Source organism: Bufo gargarizans, chromosome 2, assembly GCF_014858855.1.
Source record: "Bufo gargarizans isolate SCDJY-AF-19 chromosome 2, ASM1485885v1, whole genome shotgun sequence".
In the NCBI taxonomy this organism is placed as follows: Eukaryota; Metazoa; Chordata; class Amphibia; order Anura; family Bufonidae; genus Bufo; species Bufo gargarizans.
In genome coordinates, this window is record NC_058081.1 from 596566261 (window position 1) to 596581796 (window position 15536).

The 15536-nt window shown below is 43.5% G+C and overlaps 1 protein-coding gene across 1 annotated transcript in view; it reads right to left on the bottom strand.

Annotated features, from left to right (window-relative positions):
- The window catches only part of MPP1 (MAGUK p55 scaffold protein 1), a 41332-nt gene that overhangs the window by 15375 nt on the left and 10421 nt on the right, over nt 1-15536 (bottom strand). The window contains exons 4-10 of the mRNA XM_044281893.1: nt 14982-15067; nt 13290-13358; nt 12772-12962; nt 12272-12375; nt 12112-12192; nt 5461-5541; nt 751-953 (exon numbers count right to left, since the gene is read on the bottom strand). Of these exons, the coding sequence (XP_044137828.1) occupies nt 751-953; nt 5461-5541; nt 12112-12192; nt 12272-12375; nt 12772-12962; nt 13290-13358; nt 14982-15067 (815 nt within the window). The remainder of the gene's footprint in view (nt 1-750; nt 954-5460; nt 5542-12111; nt 12193-12271; nt 12376-12771; nt 12963-13289; nt 13359-14981; nt 15068-15536) is intronic.

The window sequence follows — 15536 nt, forward strand, 5'->3', positions numbered from 1 at the left end:
TTGGCCAGCGCTGCAGCAAGGGACACGCCTCCTACAAAAAAATCAGTCCAGTACAACAGACGGCGCTGAGACAACGGAGCGGTGCCCAGGCATACTAGTAAGTGCAGGGGGACCCCTGGGCGCCACTCTGCCCACAGATAGAGTTAGTTCTTAGTTTGTATACGAGTGAAAGGTCCTCTTTAAGTATTCAGTCCCCATAATATGTAGAACGGTAAGGCTACTTTCACACTAGCGTTCGTCGGTCCGCTCGTGAGCTCCGTTTGAAGGGGCTCACGAGCGGACCCGAACGCTTCCGTCCAGCCCTGATGCAGTCTGAATGGATGCGGATCCGCTCAGACTGCATCAGTCTGGCGGCGTTCAGCCTCCGCTCCGCTCGCCTCCGCACGGACAGGCGGACAGCTGAACGCTGCTTGCAGCGTTCGGGTGTCCGCCTGGCCGTGCGGAGGCGTGCGGATCCGTCCAGACTTACAATGTAAGTCAATGGGGACGGATCCGTTTGAAGATGCCACAATATGGCTCAATCTTCAGGCGGATCCGTCCCCCATTGACTTTACATTGAAAGTCTGGACGGATCCGTACGAGGCTATTTTCACACTTAGCTTTTATATGCCAAAATAATGCAGACGGATCCGTTCTGAACGGAGCCTCCGTCTGCATTATTATGATCGGATCCGTTCAGAACGGATCCGATCGAACGCTAGTGTGAAAGTAGCCTAACTTCTCTAAAAAACTTTATGATTAAATTCTGACCTGTGGCTCTATATCAAGTACGGCCACCTTTCCTTCAGTATGGATATCCTTTATAGTCTGGATCTTTGTCCCAAACATATATCCACTAAAGCTTCCGAACTCCAAAAACTGATTTTCTGAGATTCCTTGGCTCATTTCTTCCACAGACACAAAATGATATGACGCTCCATTTTCTTCTCCACGTTTTGGGGGGCGAGATGTGTCTTAAAGAGAGAAACAGATAATAAAATATTAGTGATGTACAGAAGACATCGATTGCTGATCATTTGGACTAAGCAGGTTACACATGGTCTGTATATACATGAGGTGAAGTTCTACTAAATGCGCTCATTTTACCCCAACAGTTTTTTTACTTATTTACAGTAAAACCAACAGCTCAATGTATTAAAGGGGTTGTCCAGGATTTATTGTTATCCCTCCCCCACCCAGCACTTCCTGTGAAGAAATCTATACTTACCTGTTCCGGCCGCTCGTCCTGGGCTATCTTCACTGGACTTCTGGTCCACGTCTCTCAAATTCTGCATAGAAGGGTTCATTTGCGTAGCTGGAGCCAATGGCAGGTTTCAGCAATTATGTGTCCCCATGTGGTGGTTCACAACTGGCTCACGTGCCAAAAAACTGTGACAAGCTGTCACCTCTGCTGCTTATAAACAAACAGTGCAGGGAGAACCAGACCAGTGCTGCAGAGCGGCACCGTGGAAAGGAGCGAGTAGAACATGTTTTTTATTTTCCGAGATTTTTTTATAATCTCGGATAACCTCTTTTAAACGAGTTGTCCCATAATAGTAAGAATGCCATTTTATCTACTGCCAACAGCCTTCCCCATTAACCCTTTCACTACCAGCACCGTACATGTACGGCGCTGGAGCGATGTGTAATTCTTATTTTGGCCACCAGATGGCAGGCCAGGATAAGAAATGAGATGCAAACGTAAAGACCATTCATGAAGGCGACCTTGACGTGGTGAGTGGCTTATTACGCTTTGGCCAAAATGTACACCAATGCCTTATTCAACATCCAGCATAAAGGCAGGGCAGAGTGCTGGTTGCAGTGTGCGATTGCATTTTGTGTTTTTACGTTTGCATCTTATTTCGCCATAGCAATCTGCACCTGCTAGGTGTTGTGCGGGCTGTATCTTCCAGATTTTTTCTTTGCAGGATAAGAAATGAGCAAAATCGACTTTAAATGGCATTTAAGTCCCTTAGAGACCAAAATGGAAACATTTTAAAAGATAATGTATAGGCTCATATATGAGCCACAAAATAAATCACAAAAAAAGTTAAAAAAGATAAGTTTTAAATCACCCCCCTTTCCGTATAAATAAAAAAATACATAAAATAACAATAAATAAACATCATGAGTATCACCCCGACCGAAAATGCCCATACTGTTAAAATAGAAAAAATACAATTCCAATACGGCGAATGGCGTAATGGAAAAAAGGTTGAAAATGGCCATTTTGCCATTTTTCATTGCTTCTCTTACAAAAAAAGAAATAAGATTTGATCAAAAAGATATGCACACCCCAAAATTGTATCAATAAAAACTACAGATTGTGCTGCAAAAAATTAGCCCCCAAACAGCTCAGTAGACACAAGTATAAAAAAGTTATGGGGGTCAGAATATAATGATGAAAAAAAATCAAAAAAAAATCTAAGTTTAAATTTATTTTTATACTATTTAGACATAGAAAAACTATACATATGGGGTATCGTAATCGTACTGACCCAGAGAATGAAGGGCATGGGTCAGTTTTGTCGTAAACGAAAGGCCGTGGGAACAAAACCCGTAAAACGGTGGAGGAATTCCACCCCATTTGGAATTTTTCTACCGCTTCCCACTACATTTTGTGCCATAATTAATGGTAGCATTAGAAAGTACAATTTGTCCCACAAAAATTAAGCTCTCATACAGCTGTGTAACCGGAAATATAAAAAATTATGGCTCAAGGAAAATAGGGACGAAAAATGAAAACTCAAAAACGAAAGAAAACTCTGGTAGTTGATTCAAACTGACCCGCTCCTCACCACTCCTGTCCTCCGCGCTGCCTCCGATGTCTTCATCTTCTTGTCCCAGCGCTGCAAAAGCATGGTCACATGCTCTGCTGTAGCCAATGACTGGCTTCAGCGCTGACCTACTTCTTGTGGTCACATTGCGACTGAAGCTAATGATTTGACCAAACCTATTCAGCGCCAGAAGAAAACAACACCGGAGGCACTGGAGAAGCGGGGAGCAGGGAAGTATGAATCCTTAGCTTAGTGGCACAGGCTGCTAGCACTTGGTAAAATGGCATTATTTCCAGAAAACCCCTTTAAGTTGTGGTTTTTGTGGCAAATAAATCAAAAGAACTAGAACTGTAAGCTGTGTGTAATAATAGCGACCTAGACCTAAAATTCCTTCCTTCAAGAATCTGTATCTGGAAGAGATTTCTCTTTGTATATATTTTCCCCTTTTACAGGGGCTGAGATTACGTTACAATTTAGATCTTGGCAGATGCTGAGGATCTACAGGAGTTTAACTAGTGCCCTCCTTAAGGATTTCAATTTATTCATCTCCTTCTCAGGAGAAACAGAGGCTACACAGCATCTAAAAACCACTGCTGGCAGGTGGATCAGAGAGGATTTTCCTCTGCTATCAGTTGCAAGGTATCCCTGTTAGGCCTCTTTCACATGGCCGTGCTGCGGGCCGCAATACACGAACACCCACCGCGGGGCCGCTGCAGCGATCCGGCCGCTCCCAAAAAAGATAGGACATGTTCTATCCTTTTTGCGGAACGGAAGTACGGGACGAAACCCCACGGAAGCACTCTGTAGTGCTTCCGTTCCATACCATTCTTTGCGGCCCCATTGAAGTGAATGGGTCAGCATCCGTTGATGCAGAATGCACACGGAACGGTGCCCGTGTATTTCGGATCCGCAAATGCGGTCCGCAATACGGCCACATTCGTGTGAAAGAGGCCTTAACCTGGATTACAGGCTGGTTCCAATTGGACATGGACAATGGTGAACAGTTAATCTATTTCTATAAATACTCAATGTAATCCAGTTTCTCTGAACTATCAAATACCTTTTAGGGTCCATTCACACATCCGTGTGCGTTTTGTGGATCCGCAAAACTTGGACACTGGCAATGTGCGTTCCACATTTTGCGGACTGCGCGTTGCGGGCACTAATAGAATATGCTTATTTTTGTCCGCAAAATGTTCAATTTTTTTGGGGAATGAAAATGTGGACCCGGAAGTGGTCTGCATTTCTGGATCGGGTCCCATAGAGATGAATGGGTCCGCAATTCTGTTCCGCAAAATGAGGAACAGAATTGCGGATGTGTGAATGGAGCCTGCACACAGATTTTTCCATACAGACTTTCGTGTATGAGATTAGACAAATCTCATGTACACTTTAGGGGTCATCTATCAAACTGGTGTAAAGTAGAGCTGGCTTAGTTGCCCATAGCAACCAATCAGATTCCACCTTTCATTTTCCAAAGGAGCTGTCAAAAATAAAAGGTGGAATCTGATTGGTTACTCTGGGCAACTAAGCCAGTTCCACTTTACACCAGTTTGATAAATGTAACAAGCAAAGTATCTGTGGATCACTACAGCTAGGTTGGACTTTGATGATCTGCTGTTATTAATCGCATTGTCGCACTCTGCTTAGTGCATGGTTTCTGGCTGTCCAGACTTTGGGAACGATTGCCCAATAATTTGGACTTTGACAACTATTGCTGCTATTGCACTATTGGATTTTGTTTTAGTATCCATCGCTGTTACTCAGATAAATGTTTATGCTGCTATATCTATGAATTGTTTATATCTATGAATTATTGCTGACATTTATGTTGTATATGTTTTTAACACTGCTATCTATATGAATTAAAGGGGTATTCCCATCATAATGATCACTGTTAAATCTGTTAATGATTTGACAGTGATCATTTTTGTAAATATACTTTATTAACAAATTCCCACCGATTAGGATAAAATTCATCCCCACTTACCTTATTGTTGTGACTCGGTCTCCCCTGGTTACGACCACCGCTCTTCTCCAAAATCCCGATGGTCGCGCTTGCCCAGAAGACTCCTTCTTTTCTCCCGGCCGGGCCGCTCGCTGTCCTGAACGCGCACGGTGCCGAATAGTACAGAGCTGCGAACGTGCACGCCGGCTCTGTACTATACTGGCCAGAAATAAGTCACCATGGCACATGCGCGGCGGCGTGCACGTTCAGTCCAGCGCGCGGCCCGGCCGGGAGAAGACTTCAATCAAGATGAAGCCCGTCCGCAGCCAGAATCCAGGAAGTGAACGCGCGGTGGCAGCAGGTAAGTATAAAAACGCAAAGTGGGATAACCCCTTTAATGATAATTTAGGAAGCTCAATAAATGACATTTAATTAAGCTCTATTTTGACTGCATATTTTGAGTGCCTGGTCTACCTTTTACATACAGTTTGATAAATGACCCCCTTTGTTATCAAGACCAGTCCAGTGCAGAAAGCATGGCACATGATAAATCTCCCCCATGGTGCGGATTACTGTGCACTTTTGGCGAGGATTTCATTCACATAAATCTGCAGCACGTGCAGTAACCCTTTGGCTTCACATGTGGCCCTACCGTGAACCTATCCACTGCACTTGCTTTTACCTGCAAAGTTGGAAGGGTATTATGACAGAATAAACTTAGAAATCGCTACGTATGTGAAGGTATCCGGCACTCACGTGGTAAAGGGTAGCTGAACCTCTCCGGATATTTTGTAAGCAAAACGTTTTTTATGTGACTGCGCCCAACCCCGCTGACACCTGTGAAAGATAGGCAATGGTTACAGATAGACCAGCACTACAGAGACAATTCAGATTTGGAACTGGACTTGGAGCTATAAGATGAAACATTTAACTCTTCCTGCACTGCAGCGGGGACGGGCTGACAGGTTCAGCAAGGCTTTAGATCAAGGATGCCCAACCTGCGGCCCTCCAGCTGTTGTAAAACTACAATTCCCACCATGCCCTGCTGTAGGATGTCTGGGCATGCTGGGAGTTGTAGTTTTGCAACAGCTGGAGGGCCGCAGGTTGGGCATCCCTGCTATAGGTGATGTACTAAGAGTTTATCCATGAGTCGGACAGACCTCCTATGGAGTGGCTGACCTGCGGTGGAGATCATTATTGGTCCTCACTGCTGTGCTCGGTGCCCAATGCTGCCAGGCTGGCTCTTGCTCTCCCTACTACGCCGAGATCAACATCCAGCAGCGGTGACCTTCGTCCCTTGCGTCACGTGGCCAGTTATCATGAAGGTCCTGTGATTGGCTGCAGCGGTCATGTGTCCCTCCATTGATGGATGTTGGTCTCAGCACGGCCCGGAGAGGAAGAGTCCGCCCGAGAGCATTAGACACCGAACCCGGCAGCGGGGAGGTCTGTCCGATTCCTGGATAATCCTTTGAAGCATTATAAGTTACAATGCCGTAACTTGATCCCATTGTAATACAACGGTTAGCTACAGGATTTAATTAAGGAATTGGTTGAAGTAACATGCATGTGCTATGACAGTTGTGCAAGATTTGGCTCAGGACACAGGTTTTTAAACAGAACAGTTATTTCAGTATTTTGTTTTGGGTGCAACTAATTGCTAAAATCCAAAACCCCCTCTGTATTGTAATACTAGATGTATATTGTGGCGGAACCCGCCTCGCCACTGGGCATTGGAGAGGCCTGGCTGCCCGCCTCCTACCTGCTGACTATGGCCCCTGGTGATTTGGTACGTTTGAATGCAATATTTGGGCATGTGGTATTTTATATTGCTGCTACTGGCCCTTTAATGGCCATGTTATGACTTTTAGGAACAATGCCCCTTTAAGACTGTAGCAGATTGCATTCAGGCTGTCTTAAATACTATGTATGTTATTATGTGTTCGGTTAAATTGTATATGTGCATGCCAGGGTTCAAGTTAGTCCATTACGTTTGGTAATTGTATTTTGTGGATTGCGTCTGAGACAATGCTTATTGTGTTGGTTAATTACATCTCAGACAATGCTCATTGTGTTTTGTTTATTGCGTTACAGATAGAGGGAAGGGGATTTTGTGTACAATTGCTGGGAAGGTTTAAATACTGTAGATACATATGATTGGCTGTTTTTGCAGAGCCTGTGGGTGGTACCTTGTTGGAAGATGTGTATAAATCAATGCTTGTTTTTACCCTCAAGGTGAAGTGTCGTCTCATTCTTGGGGGAGGATTTATTGCATGCTGTCCCAGTTTGACTGCTAGGAGTGTAAACCTATTCGTATGGTTTCCTATTCAACTGTCTACAGCATTCATATGCTTGAAGAGTATTTATATGCTGCTTCAGTTCGGTGATTGTGGTGTCTGCCAGAGTGCTTGGAAACCTCAGGAAAACGCTAGGAGCATCCGTCAACGGAGGTACTCAGTCGGGGTGCCAGGTGATCCGTTACATATATATCACATGCTGCTTAATAATGCCCCTTCTTTAACCCCTTCCCGACCTATGACGTGTATACTAGTCATAAAGCACTGCTAGTTAGTGCTCCATGACGAGTATAAACGTCATGGCATTAAACTGTCACCATGTCTGCAGACATGGTGACAGCGCTGAGTGCCGGCTGTTACACACAGCTAGGCACCCAGTGTCAATGCCGAGGGGGGTCCTGTGACCCCCCCGTATCGGCGATTGCTTCAAACCGCAGGTCAATTCAGACCTGCTGTTTTTTAGCGCTTTATGCCGTTTCTGATCCCTGCGGTCCCTGACCGCAGGGATCAGAAACTTTAAAATTCCCCAAATAACGTTTTTTTACCCCCCCCCCCCCTGCACCCCTGAATGGTATTATGTGGGCGGGTGGTGCAGGGGGAGGGTTGCGGGCCGTGCGGGAGGCGATCCCCCGCCCGCCTCCCCTTCAATAATCGTTAGTTTCTAGTGGGTATACCAGGGTGCCAGCACATTGCTGGCACCCTGGTATAAACGGCTGACATCGTTGATGCGATGTCAGCCGTTTAACCCTTTCCATACAGCGGTCCGTACGGACCGCTGTATGGAAAAGGTTAACAGTAAGAGGGAGCTCCCTCCCTCTCCGATCGGGGGGCTGCTGTGCCTTTGCAGCCCCCGATGGGAGAGGGAGAGAGCCCCCAGCCAGCCCCGTCCTCACCCTTCCCCGTCTGCGCAGTTGTGACAGACGGGGAAGGTTCCCATGGCAACAGGATGCCTTCTCAGGCATCCTGCTGTCCATGGTACTGAACAGATCTATGCTGAAAGCATAGGTCTGTTCAGGCAAACTGTAAGTAAAATACAGTGCAGTACTGTATAGTATATTGTACTGTACTGTATTATACAGACATCAGACCCACTGGATCTTCAAGAACCAAGTGGGTCTGGGTCCAAAAAAAAGTAAAAAAAAACCATTTATCACTGAATAAAAATAAAATAAATAAAAAACGCTACACATATTAGGTATCGCCGCGTCCGTAACGACCTGATCTATAAAACAATCATGTTACTTTCCCCGCACGGTGAACGCCATAAAAATAAAAACTATGAGGAAATAGAAATTTTGCCCACCTTACTTCCCAAAAAAGATAATAAAAGTGATCAAAAAAGTCGCATGTACGCCAAAATAGTGCCAATAAAACAGTCACCTCATCCCGCAAAAAATGAGCCCCTACATGAGACAATCGCCTAAAAACTGAAAAAACTATGGCTCTCAGACTATGGAGACACTAAAACATGATTTTTTTTTGTTTCAAAAATGATATTATTGTGTAAAACCTAGATAAATTAAAAAAAAAGGTAGACATATTAGGTATTGCCACGTCCGTAAGAACCTGCTCTATAAAAATACTACATGACCTAACCCCTCAGGTGAACACTGTAAAAAAAAAAAAAAAAACGGTGTCAAAAAAGCAATTTTTTTGTTACCTTACATCACAAAAAGTGTAATAGCAAGCGATCAAAAAGTCATATGCACCCCAAAATAGTACCAATCTAACCGTCATCTCATCCCGCAAAAATGATACCCAACCTGAGACAATCGACTAAAAACTGAAAAAACTATGGCTCTCAGACTATAGAGACACTAAAACATGATTTTTTTTGTTTCAAAAATGATTTTATTGTGTAAAACCTATATAAATTAAAAAAATAGGTAGACATATTAGGAACTTGCTCTATAACAATAGCACATAATCGTACCTGTCAGATAAACGTTGCAAATAAAAAAAAAAATAAAAAAAAAACAGTGCCAAAACACCTATTTTTTGGGAAATTTTCCATTTTAATCCATTTTTTTCCCGTAACAAAGCAAGGGTTAACAGCCAAATAAAACTCAATATTTATTGGCCTGATTCTGTAGTTTATATAAATGCCCCATATGTGGTCGTAAACTGCTGTATGGCCACACGGCAGGGCACAGAAGGAAAGGAATGCCATATGGTTTTTGGAAGGCAGTTTTTGCTGGACTGGTATTTTTGACACCATGTCCCATTTGAAGCCCCCTGATGCACCCCTAGAGTAGAAACTCCAAAAAGTGACCCCATTTTGGAAACTACACCCCTCAAGATATTCAAAACTGATTTTACAAACTGTGTTAACCCTTTAAGTGTTCCACAAGAGTTAGTGGCAAATGGAGATGAAATTTCAGAATTTCTATTTTTTGTTACTTTGCCTCACAAAAAGTGTAATATAGAGCAACCAAAAATCATATATACCCTAAAATAGTACCAACAAAACTGCCACCTTATCCCATAGTTTCCAAAATGGGGTCACTCTTTTGGAGTTTCTAACCTAGGGGCGCATCAGGGGGGCTTCAAATGGGACATAGTGCCCAAAAAAACTGTCTAGCAAAATCTGCCTTCCAAAAACCATATGGCATCCCTTTCCTTCTGCGCCCTGCCGTGTGCCCGTACAGCGGTTTGCGACCACATATGGGGTGTTTCTGTAAACTACAGAATCAGGGCCATAAATAATGAGTTTTGTTTGGCTGTTAAACTTTGCTTTGTAACTGGAAAAAAAAAATAGTAAAATGGAAAATTTGCCCAAAAATTGAAATTCTGAAATTTCATCTCTATTTGCCAATAACTCTTGTGGAACACCTAAAGGGTTAACAACGTTTTTAAAATCAGTTTTGAATACCTTGAGGGGTGTAGTTTCTTAGATGGGGTCACTTTTATTGAGTTTCTACTCTAGGAGTGCATCAGGGGGGCTTCAAATGGGACATGGTGTCAAAAAAACTGTCCAGCAAAATCTGGCTTCCAAAAACCATACGGCGCACCTATCACTCTACGCCCCGCTGTGTGGCCGTACAGTAGTTTACGGCCACATATGGGGTGTTTCTGTAAACGGCAGAGTCAGGGCAATAAAGATACAGTCTTGTTTGGCTGTTAACCCTTGCTTTGTTAGTGGAAAAAATGGGTTAAAATGGAAAATTAAGCAAAAAAATGAAATTCTCAAATTTCATCCCCATTTGCCAATAACTCTTGTGCAACACCTAAAGGGTTAACCAAGTTTGTAAAAATCAGTTTTGAATACCTTGAGGGGTGTAGTTTATAGAATGGGCTCATTTTTGGGTGGTTTCAATTATGTAAGCCTCACAAAGTGACTTCAGAGCTGTAGTGGTCCCTAATAATTGGGTTTTGGAAATTTTCCGAAAAATGCTTCTAAACTTCTAAGCCTTGTAACGTCCCCAAAAAATAAAATGTAATTCCCAAAATGATCCAAACATGAAGTAGACATATGGGGAATGTAAAGTCATCACAATTTTTAGGGGTATTACTATGTATTACAGGAGTAGAGAAACTGAAACTTTGAAATTTACTAATGGATAAGTAAAAGTGTTTTAAAGTTATTCACACATAAACTGACACTGGTCAGATTTGCAAAAAATAGCCTGGTCCTTAAGGTAAAAAATGGCTTGGTCCTGAAAGGGTTAAAGGGGTTGTGTCACTTCAGCAAATAGTATTCATCATGTAGAGAAAGTTAATACAAGGCACTTACAAATGTATTGTGATTGCCCATATTGCCCCATTTGCTGGCTGGATTCATTTTTCCATCACATTTTACGCTGCTCCTTTCGATGGTTACGACCACCCTGCAATCCAGCAGCGGTGGCCTTGCGTGCACACTATAGGAAAAAGTGCCTCTTAGGTGTTCGGGACCGTGGGAGCGCACATAGGTTGGTGCTTTTTATTATAGCGTGCAAGCACAACCATCACTGATGGATTGCAGGGTGATCGTAACCATGGAAACGAGCAGTGTATAATGTGATGGAAAAATGAATCCAACCAGAGAAGGAGGCAATATGGACAATCACAATACATTAGTAACTGCCTTGTATTAACTTCCTCTACATAATAAATGCTATTTACTGAAGTGAGACAACCCCTTTAAAGAAGGTGCATTCAAGCAGCATATGATAAATACATACAATACAGATGGGTTTTGGGATTTCAGCAATCAACACAAGATCCTGAAATAACGTATGCCCTTACATGAGTGTGTCATAGCACATACATCTCAAACTACAATCCTGCATGTTACTTCAATCCATTCCCCCAACAGGTCCTATAACTAACCATTGTATTAAAATGAGATCCCTCTGCTGCAACAAAACGTCATATACCTATGAAGTATGGGCATTTCCACATGGACTAATTACAATAATATACAGCGCATGCTAAATAAGTTCTTATTCACACGTATGTTTTATGGCTGCATACTGTATGCACAAGATGGAAAATTAGCACCTAAGAGGGTACTGGTACATCACCGTTCAATAATGCTTTCTATGCCATTTGTTGGCACCAGGTATACACACGGATATATATTACATGTGTGAATAGAGCCCAACTGTGGCTTAGGCTAATTTCACACTCGCGTTTTGTGCGGATCCGTCTTGTATCTGCACAGACGGATTCGCGCCAATAATGCAAACGCTTGTATCCGTTAATAACGGATCCGTTTGCATTGTTCATTCAAAAAAAGTCTAAGTCAAAACGGATCTGTCTTGACTTACATTGAAAGTCAATGGTAGGCGGATCAGTTTTCAATTGCACCATATTGTGTCAATGAAAAACGGATCCGTCCCCATTGACTCACATTGTAAGTCTAGATCCGTTAGGCTCTGCATAGTCAGACGGTCACCAAGACGCTACAAGCTGCGTTTTAGTGACCGTCTAAAAAGCGCAATGGAGACCAAACGCAGACAAATTGATGCATTCTGAACGGATCCTTATCCATTCAGAATGCATTGGGGCTGAACGGATCCATTTTGGGCCGCTTGTGAGAGCCCTGAAACGGATCTCCCAAGCGGGCCCAGAAACGCCAGCGTGAAAGTAGCCTTAGCTATCCTGCAGCTCGCTTTTATTTATTACTAACCAATGAGCACAAGGGTTTTTCTTGTAAAGGCAGGAAGAGACACCACTTCTTCATAGGACACCACATCCAGCTGATCAAAGACTGTAAAGAGAAGGCAGTTCAGTACGCGCGAATGCGGATGCTAGTACACAGGACACCATTTATTACAACGTATACTCACTAGAGCTATGTTTTGCCAAGTATTTATCCTTGCATTTTTTCTTTTTGCCGAAGGGACTACAGCTTTGAGGTACATGATTGCTTGTATTAGTGCTTGCTACACGCCTAAAAGGAATACAGGGTCGAAAAAATTGTTCATTTAGGGTTTTTGCGCCATTACTTGGGAACGTACATTCCTGGAAATGTATCCTCTACACATAAATAGATAAATTCCAACAGCCTGTGCTCAGCTTTTTCCGTAGCTCAAGCCTGCCACATACAATGGGTATTCAGATCTCAGCCATGAATGGGAATAACCCTTCAACAACGTAAAGCAACCATAGGACGATCACCGAGCGTTGTGCAAGCATCCGAATAAAGTAGAACACGTGCGCAATATTTGCTTGGAATGGGATGGCTGCCTCACACTATACAGTTGCGTTTCTCCATGTCCAATGTCAGACTAGGCGGTAGCGTAGATTTAAAAAAAAAAAAAATAAATTCTTTCTGGACAAGCCTTACCACTCTTGTAGTTCAGGTGAAGGTATAAGACCAGCTTTTTCTTCCCCTTGTTTCTTTCCCTGCCACCAGTTGGAGTCATCCTTGTTTATGATTTGCAGAATATCTCCAGTGTAGAAGCGCAATCCTGCTTCCCGGCATGGAATAAGTGGGTCGGAGAGCGGGTCATAATCAAACAGCGCTCGCATAAACATCTAGGGGAAAAAAAAAAAAAAAAAGACACATGCGTGTATATAAATATATAGATATAATTACACACAAACCATTAGAGTATACAAACTATGAAAATATTTCAGTATTTTTTCTGCACCAGTTACAACCATACAGCATCAGAATGGAGTGCATGCAGGCGCGCACTATGACCTGACGATGTGTGGCATCAGGCCACAGTGCAGCACGGGCCGGAAGAAGAGCGGCGAGTGCTAGATCTGCAGGGTGGCAGCACTTAGCAGAGCCTCACACATCCACTAGTATCTAATGCTCACAGATCATTTACCCATTATGCCATGAACTAAATGTACCTGCAGTGGGGGCTTGCGGTTGCTTTGAGTTGGTGACACTTTTAGAGTGACAGTTCCTTTGCTTTCTTTCTAGAGAAGGAAACAGAACATTTTATATTTCTTTGACATGGGATATCAGGATCATCCTGTTTGAAAGGCAAATAACACAATAAAACTAATTGTTCTTTTACTGCCACCAATGTCTAAAGCTGGCCATACACCATAGATGGCTGACAGCCGACTCTCCCCAGCTCACCCATAAACCCCATGGTTGGTTAAAGGGAACCTGTCACCGGGATTTGATGTATAGAGCTGAGGACATGGGTTGCTAGATAGCCGCTAGCACATCCGCAATACCCAGTCCCCATAGCTCTGTGTGCTTTTATTGTGTAAAAAAAAAAAAAAAAGAAAGATTTGATACATATGCAAATTACCCTGAGATGAGTCTTGTACGTGAGATGAGTCCAGCACCGCCCCGCATCCTCAGAATCTCCTCCTTGCTCCCCGATGTCAGAAAGTCAGAGCGCTGTAATCTTGCGATGCGCGAGCTAGCGCATGCGCAGTGTCGGCATAGTGTTCCCTCCCTGTGCTGGCATTAGCCTCAGGGAAGGAATTGAGCATGAGCTAGCTCGCGCATCGCAAGATTACAGGAGCTCTAGCTTTGTGACGTCGGAGAGCAAGGAGGAGATTCTGAGGATGCAGGGCAGTGCTGGGCTCCTTCATGCTGGACTCCTCTCATGTTAATTTGCTATGTATCAAATCGTTTTTTTTTTACACAATAAAAGCACACAGAGCTATGGGGACTGGGTATTGCGGATGTGCTAGCGGCCATCTAGTAACCCATGTCCTCAGCTCTATACACAAAATCCCAGTGACAGGTTCCCTTTAAGCTTGCAGGTTTTCTCAATGAGGAGAAAGCCGTGGCCAAAACTATTTTAGCATCAGTTTATATCCCAGAAGGATTGAAATCTAAAGCTTCTACTGACATACATCTAACGTGTAGCCCGATTAAAGGGGTTGTGAATCGGTCATTGTTATCTAGTCAGTGGCGGTCCTACACCCAACATCCCCGACGATCAGCCGTTTGACGAGGATGCTGCGCTCCATGCGAGCGCTGCTTCCTATTCATTACACTATGCGTTGTCTCCCTTGCAGTGCTGGCGCAGTATAATTACAAGTACTCGCTTCATTCATGTGAATAGAGCAAGTACTTCCGAGACGACGGGCAGTGTAATGAACAGGAAGCAGCACTTGCCACCTCCTCTTCAAACAGCTGGTCAGCAGGGGTGCCGGGTGGTGGACCCCTGCCAATCTGATATTGATTACCAAACCCGAGGATAGGTCATCAATATAAAACCCCTTTAAGACAACAAGAAGTCTGTTAGTTTGCTTACGTCCTCATTTTTCTGACCATAGAATTCAACATTTCATCTAACAACAGATGTGATCACATAATCCTCTGCCGATCCAGCACAGATGCTACAGTACAGTGGTCACCACTGCTTTATGTTTATAGGCTGCCTGCACATGACTGCGCAGGTCTTTCAGAGGCCTCAACAGTCAAATGCAATATTAACTGACATCACAGTTCCATGATGCCAGCAAATACGACAGTTAACCGCTGAGGCCACTGACTGGCTGCAGCAGCTTGTAAAAAATACAAAAAAATAAAAATAAAAAATAAAATAAAAAAAGTATTTCACAGTTTCTCACCAAAATGCTCTGCAGATGATCCACACTTTGGTTTTGGACACCTTTCCCATTGATTTCAAGAATTTCATCACCAACATGAAGAGAACCTCAAGTCAGAGAAAAAAATATATACTTTCAAATGCTACAACACAGCATGTAGATTTCTATGTCACAATCATTTTACTGCCTGCTCCAACGTATCCAGAATGAAAAGGTTTGCAGGTCATTTTCCTTAGAAACTCGCTATTGTTTTGTGCCTACAGCTGCCATGTAGATCTGCCAATCTCCCTGGTGAGGCTACTTTCACACTGCCGTTTCTGGGTCCGCTTCTGAGATCCGTTAAGGGCTCTCACAAGCAGCCCAAAACGGATCAGTTCAGCCCCATTGCATTCTGAATCCGTTCAGAATGCATCAATTTGGCTGCGTTCGGTCTCCGTTACATTTTTTAGACAGTCACTAAAACACAGCTTGCAGCGTTTTGGGGACCGTCTGACTATGCAGAGCCTAACGGATCAGTCTAGACTTACAATGTAAGTCAATGGGGACGAATCCGTTTTTCACTGACACAATATGGTG